Here is a 7,078-nt window from a genome sequence, read left to right on the forward strand (position 1 = left end):
CTAGTACAGGCTTTATGAGGCGCAACTTATTATTTTCTTGGTTGTTCCATCTGGACTGCCATTTATTCATCTGTTTATGTTTTATTAATTTCAAGCAATCACTATGTGGTATGTTTACCTTCTGAATCAATTTGTTGTGGGCAAGTGCAGCACATTTGTCTGCTCTTTCATTGCCGTCAATGCCTACGTGACTAGGGACCCAACAGAACACTATGTTATGTCCTTGTGTCGTGATCATTTTTACATTATGTATTATGTCACCAATTAGAGGCATGGCAGCATTTCTGTGATTTAAAGCCATCAATAGACTCAACGAATCGGTGTAGATGACACTGTTCCCAATGCCTTCATTCACTATTTTTTCTACAGCTGTCAGGATAGCATAGGATTCAGCTGTAAAGATTGATGCGCACTGAGGAAGCCTAATTATTTGTTCCCAGTTCTCTTCAACTACGGCACAGCCAACATAAGTAGAAGTTTTTGATCCATCTGTATAAAACTCTGTATAATTACTGTACTTTTCTTTTATTGTGCGAAATTCTTGTATTATATCCTCTTTAGGAGTTTGGCTTTTGTTGAAGTGTGTTAGAGTGAGATCACAGACTTTTGGAAGTTTGTACCATGGGGTTAGGGGGCTGTTTTTGGTGCAGTGTCGGGCAAGGTGTCCACAATTTCTAGCTCACTGTAAATGTCTTCGAAACGCATTATCAGTGGCCTCGTTGCTTGTGGTTTATTTGTGAAAATTACTCGTGAGTGGCATGTTGAGACTATTGGATAGCAGAGGTGTTTTTTGTGTGACCTTATTCTAAGGACACAAGCACATGTGAGTGAAGACTTTCTATCTTTCAGTGGAGGCTCATTCGTCTCTGCATACAGACTATCAACAGGAGATGTTCTGTAAGCGCCACAAGAAAGGCGTAAACCTAAGTTATGTACCGGGTCCAATTTCCTTAGATATGGTCTAGCTGACCCGTAGACTATGGACCCATAGTCCAAGCTAGACCGCACAACAGATCGATATATATGTAGAAGACACGCCCTATCAGACCCCCAGTGTTTCCGAGAGAGAACCTTCAGTATGTTTAGATATTTTATGGCTTTCCTCTTTAGGATGTTTATGTGAGGCAGGAATGTTAGTTTTCTGTCGAACGTTACACCCAAAATTTGTTTGCTCTTTACTGGCAACTCAATCCCATTTAGGTGTAGCTTGGGATTGATCTGTATACCTCGTTTCAGCGAGAACATTACTGCCACTGTTTTCTGCGGGGAAAATTTGAACCCATTTTTAAAAGCCCATGAGTCTAGTTTATTTAGTGTTAATTGTACTTGTCTTTCACAAATTGATATGTTTGAGGATGTGCAGGCTATTTGAAGGTCGTTGACATACAGCAAGAACATAATGGATTTTGGGATTACCTTGCTAATAGAATTCATTTTTACAATAAACAAAGTTGTACTTAAAATGCACCCCTGAGGTACCCCATTCTCTTGAATAAAGTTCTTCGCGAAGGTGGTACCGAGACGTACTTGAAATGAACGACCTGATAGAAAGTCCTTCAGAACATTTAGCATCCGGCCTCGGATGCCCAAATCTTATAGGCCTCGTGCGCTGGTATGGGGGCGCCACTGATTTGGAATAACTAGCGCAAAAAACAACAACAACAAAGAACACATCCCATTTCATCCCGCATTGCTTTTAGGCCAAGAAGCACTTGTTGATTTTTCACTTGTTTACGGATTTTTAAAGGAAGCCAATGTTTTAAACCAAATCTGAGCATCATTACTGTAGCCACTTGATCGTCTAACCTTGCGGTTGGCGCATGATAGCCACAGTTGCTTATGCGCCATAAAAACTCCATATAACTAACTAACAACTAGCGCCACCTCCAGGCTGCACCGGGCACTTTCCCGTCGTTGCTGTCTGCCCGCGCTACTGGCCGGCTGCTGTGGCGGCCGTTTCGACATGGCTGCAGGGAGCCAACCGCGAGTGTTGTTTTGCGGATTCCGGCCAATTGAAAACATTGAAGAATATTTTAAAAGATGCAGCGTCAAGCGCGGCAACAACCTCTACGCCGGGAACCATGTTTACGGCGTGAGAGAAGTTTCATGTGCGGGAGGGCCGTCCGACGTCGTCGGAAGATGCATTGCGCAAATGAAGTGCGTTGATTACGACGTGCGGTTGACGGTAAGCACAGTTCACGAGACGTTTTATTTATTCGTTGCATGAGCGTGAAAACGTGTGCTGTGCACTTGCAGTTGTCTGCGCAGCCAAGACATATTGTTGATGCCAGCTGCACGTGCAAGGCGGGATGCCGAGGATGGTGCAAGCACGCAGCGGCGCTCGCCGTGTTCGTGAACAACTCCATGCATACATCTTGTACAGACCTACCGTGCGCGTGGCTCAAGCCTTCTTCGCGGCCAACCCTGGATACCAAAAAACAGATTAAGGATCTTTTCCCAGGTAAGAAAAATAAATGCTGTATGAGGAGATCCATCGAATAACATATTGGAATCGTCCACCCAGGTCGCCCCATGCCTGTACCAGTGCTTAAGGCACTGTCCGCGTCTGACGTTCATGTCCAATTTCCGGACGTTAGGTGCGCCTTCACAGATGTGCTGCAGTGCATTGAGGGCGATGCAGTCGAAGAATGTGGGGCCGTGTCGTCCGGTGCAGTTGAAGAGGTAGCCGGTATCGCAGCTTCTGAGCTCATGAGAGCAATTATGGAAAACGGGCGCGCCACGTATGGCATGATGGAAATCACCAGTACATTGCCTCTCAGAATTACAAGGTGTGACATGTTGTCTGCGCTGGCGGACAGCGAGAAAATGTTTTATGAGAAGTTCGTGCAAAAAAGCATAAATGAAATTATCGAAATCGAACTGACAACTAGGGGCCAAGGAAAAGTAAAAAGGTTTGTTATTTGCTTTCATGCGTTGCTGAACTTTCTTCCTGGCACTAATGGCATGTTCTTGATACTACATCAGGTGGCATCAGGAGAGGATTCTTCGGATTACAAGCTCCATTGCTCACAGAATAAAGACAAGAGAGGCAGAGTTCGAGGCTCTCGCACATGCATTGGTTACGCCGAGGGCCTTTGCAACTGCTGCCACCACCTACGGTAAGCAGCAGCACACTCCGTACAAGTAGAACATGCAAGTATAAATAGGCAGTCTCGTTGTGACTTTGTTCGTAAAAAAGGCTAATTGTATATATTGCGTTATCTAGTGCACACTTTAAAGGTGCCCTTAAAGTAAAATCTAAAATTTATGAATCTTACCGAAAAGTACTAGTCAATTTTTCTCATTTTGCAGGTAAGAATACAGAAGACGTGGCAAGAAAGGAGCTCTCTACGCTCCTGCGAGTTCCAGTTCATGAGGTAATTCCATATGTGTTCAAGAAGATTGACACGTTTCCTAATTCCTTCCATTTGTTTCTTTCTGCAGGTCGGACTGGTTATACACCCGGAACAACCCTGGTTGTGCTGCAGCCCGGATGGCATCTTTGTAGCCAGCAATACAACTCGTGTTGTTGAAATCAAATGCCCCTTTTCTCTCAGGAACTCAAAGCTTATTGATGAAGAGCAAGAAGTTAGCTATGTTAAATACATCCACTATGTCAATGGAAAGTTGACTCTAAAAAAAAGTCACCCATATTTCACACAGGTGATGATTATATTGTATGTTTTAAATATTGATGAAGCGCTTTTTTTTGTGTACTCAGAAAAGCAAAGTGTTAGCATAACTGTCAAGAAGGATGAAAAATTTCTCTCCGAGTACATACCTAAGCTTCAAGCATACTATTTCAAGTATTATTTAAAACAGCTGACAAACTTGTCACGACCAAATGTTCAGGCGTAATATCCAGTCCACATAATTTTATGTTGTTTGTCTGTGAAGTGTTGGGTTCTTGCAGCATGGGCACAATTAAAAACAGGGTTGATAATGAAAGTAAGATTTATTGCAGTGAATTCGTCTATGTACACTTCATGACATTGGACAACATTGTTTCCTGGGCTCACTGAGAGGTTCTGGAAATGTTCAGCTGAACACATGGTTGGGCTCATTTTCCATCCACACTATGACTGGCTTAAGATCTCGTCACTCATCTGCATTGTCAGTATTTTGGCCGCTAAAGATTGGTGGCTGTAGGTTGGCCAGAATACAACACATCCGCATAATATTGCTCATGTGGGGAATCAGTTCAGTAGGTACCCTTGTATTGAGGATATTGAACGTTTTCACACGCTGGATTACCCTTTCGACATGTATGCGCACCTGAGCTACATTGTATGTTTCCTGAAGTTCCTCATATGTAAATTGTACATTTCCTTTTGAAAAAGGGGGCAATACAACAATGCCTTTCTGACCTGCAGCGGGTGCTCTAATGCCTGGAAAGCCCTTGTCCGCTAGCACTATGTCGCCCGGCTCAATCCTGTCAAGGAACCCTGACTCAAGTGTGATGTGAGTGTCCGATGCGCGACCACCATAGGCCTCGGAGACAAATGTCACTACACCATTTGGCAAAATTCCTAGTAAAAACTTCAAAGTGTAGCCACCCTTATAGTGTGAAAACAGTGCCCGCCTTTGCTCAACAGTAGGTGGCTCTTCAGTTCTTATTTCTGTGCAATCTATGATGTAACGGCAGCGAGGATAGTGGATCTTGAAACATGCTGGCATTGTTGCTTGCACGGTGGCAAGTGACGGTTCTGGGATCCATTCCTTCATTGCAGCTAACAAGTTGCTCAAGACAAAATAAAATATACGGCTTACTGCCGTCCGGTGAAGCCCAAAAAGAACACCAAGGCTAGCAAAGGAGATGCCAAGTTTCAGTTTCATAAGAAAAATTACAAGTTTCTGTGGAACTGGAACATCGATTCGCCTTGCTACTATGGGTGAAAGAACAAACATCAGTAAGGCAAATACATTGGTGCTAACGCCACACAGTTCTTTAAACGCATCTGCTCTCTCCCTCAGCGAGTCATATCCAAGAAATACACAGCTTCTCTCCTCTATTCCAGTGCTTGTGGATGTTGTGGCTGGCACTGCCTGCACAGCTATATCTGTTGTGCTTGTGTGTGACACTTGCGTTGAGGCTGAGCCATGTGATGTCAATGAGAGGAACATGTTGCACTGGCCTTCAGGTAGAACCGTGTTTGTTTGAGTCGCCTGAAAAATATAACGTGCACAATCAATCTTTATTAACCAATACTAATAACTCCATTGTCAAGCTATAGCAAGAAATTAACAGCATTGGTTAGAACAGAGTATGAGCGCTGTTGGGGACACACTTGCATAACACTGAGCACATAAAGATACACACGAAAGCGAAGTTAACAATACTAAGAAGACTGCCATGGTTGTGCACAGCTGCACTAGCTAGGGTGCCCTGGTGCTGGCTCTCTATATTTTCTTTCTTTTACAAAGTTAAACTCTCCTTCAGATTCAAACCACTAAATATACCAGCACAAAAATTTGTTTTAAAACAGCAAACAAAAACCAAAGAACATATTCAAATTGCTTCAGCAGACATGCAGTGATAAGGAAAAAGCAATAATGAAAACTAAACCAGTTGGTGAACGATTTTATTGTCCCATTGGGTGGCGTTTGGCCAATTAGAATCCGTAAATGCATACTGTATAATCACGCCGCCGCGCATAAAAATAACAGCCTACATATAGAATGGGTTAACATTTGAGATACTGATTCCGAGGACGCGGGTTCAGTCGCAGCCGCCGCGGCCGCGTTTGGATGGACGCGAAACGCAATTAAGGCGCCCGTGTACTGTACGATGTCAGTGCACGTCGAAGAACCACACATGGTCGAAATTACAGGAGCCCTCCACTACGGCGTCCCTCATAGCCTGAGTCGCTTTGGGACGTTAAATTTTATAAACCATACATCTGAGGGGATTCAATAAATGAGGTCCTTACCACGGATACAAACGTAACGCTTTCTTCTGACCCTTCCAATTGTTCCTCATCGGGACCGTGGGCCAGACTGCGACATGAAGTGCCGGTTACGGAGTCTGAATCCGTTGACACCTGTGCCGCACCCGCTGATCCGCGTCGTTGAAACCTACGAAAAAAATGTTAAAGAATGCAGATGGCTGTTCAGCAAAACATAAAACTGCGACACTTCGTATGGGCTCGTCCAGATCGCGAGGACGATTGAGCGCAAAGACTAGGAAATGCACGGAGTTCCCGGGATCGAATCCCGGCCTCGGCGGCTGCGTTTCGATGGAGGCGAAACGAAGTGGCGTCCGTGTGCTGTGCGATGTCAGCGCACGTTAAAGATCCCCAGGTGGTCGAAATTACTCCGTAGCCCTCCACTACGGCTCCCCTTTCTCTCTATCCACTTTCACTCCCACCTTCATCCCTTCCCTTACGGCGCGGTTCAGGTGTCCACAGAGCAAGTGTGACAGATACTGCGCCTTTCCCTTCCTATGAACCAACCAACCAACCAACCAACGGCATAACACCGACAGGACCTCGCGAGGATGACCCAAAGCTCGTCCCGTGCATTTTGTCCCCCTCCCTGTTGCTGCCGTGTCAGCACACATAATTCTGCATTCTTACAAAGCACTGTATATTAAAGCCTACGCATCATCGGCTGGATTAAAACTTACCGCTGGTATCTCTGGAGCTTCGTTTCGGGCCCAGCGCCATCGTCTCTCCTATAGCAAGCAGGGAATATTGTTGGAATGTAGGCAGGGTGGTGTGCCGCAGAACTTCTCTCGTTGCCCACGAAGTGGGCGCTACATATGCGTGTTTGGCCCTTCACTGGTTGCCACAGTCCGCCGTCCGCAATAAATGCTGTATTATTCCAATTGTAACCTTGGAGACAGCCAAAATCGACTCTAGAAGACGAAATGGCCACTTGTTTACCTTGCACGTCGTACTGCTCTGATCCACCGCTCCCGTCGCTCCTTCTCGTAGGGCTTCCATGGAAATCCATAGAACTTGATTTTCGGGACCTTGCCTGCAACATTTCTGTAGCTATTGTGACAACCGTACACGCAGCAATAAACGGTGCCGCCTTTTTTCGTCGGCGGCTTGTCGCTGTCCGAGCGAGACGCCAT

At 45.2% G+C, this 7,078-nt stretch overlaps 1 protein-coding gene across 1 annotated transcript; it reads right to left on the reverse strand.

Moving 5' to 3' along the window:
- Positions 1-3,936: 3,936 nt before the first annotated feature.
- Positions 3,937-7,078, reverse strand: LOC146174703 (uncharacterized). Its single transcript, XM_084585440.1, has 3 exons — positions 6,885-7,078; positions 5,931-6,075; positions 3,937-5,166 (listed from the first exon to the last, which is right to left on the reverse strand). The coding sequence occupies exons 1-3, from the start codon at positions 7,076-7,078 to the stop codon at positions 4,099-4,101; spliced, it is 1,407 nt and encodes a 468-aa protein (XP_084441566.1). The 3' UTR covers positions 3,937-4,098.

Source organism: Amblyomma maculatum, chromosome 11, assembly GCF_055883805.1.
Source record: "Amblyomma maculatum isolate TAMU_Amacu chromosome 11, ASM5588380v1, whole genome shotgun sequence".
Taxonomy (NCBI): Eukaryota; Metazoa; Arthropoda; class Arachnida; order Ixodida; family Ixodidae; genus Amblyomma; species Amblyomma maculatum.

Bases quoted from the DNA above. Each gene is read 5' to 3' on its own strand.
- LOC146174703 (XM_084585440.1), bottom strand. From the start codon at position 7,078: ATGGCGTCTCGCTCGGACAGCGACAAGCCGCCGACGAAAAAAGGCGGC. The intron at 6,076-6,884 runs GTAAACAAGTGG...TTTTTTTCGTAG, and splicing joins AGAGCAGTACGACGTGCAAG to GTTTCAACGACGCGGATCAG. The intron at 5,167-5,930 runs GTAAGGACCTCA...TATATTTTTCAG, and splicing joins GCGTTACGTTTGTATCCGTG to GCGACTCAAACAAACACGGT.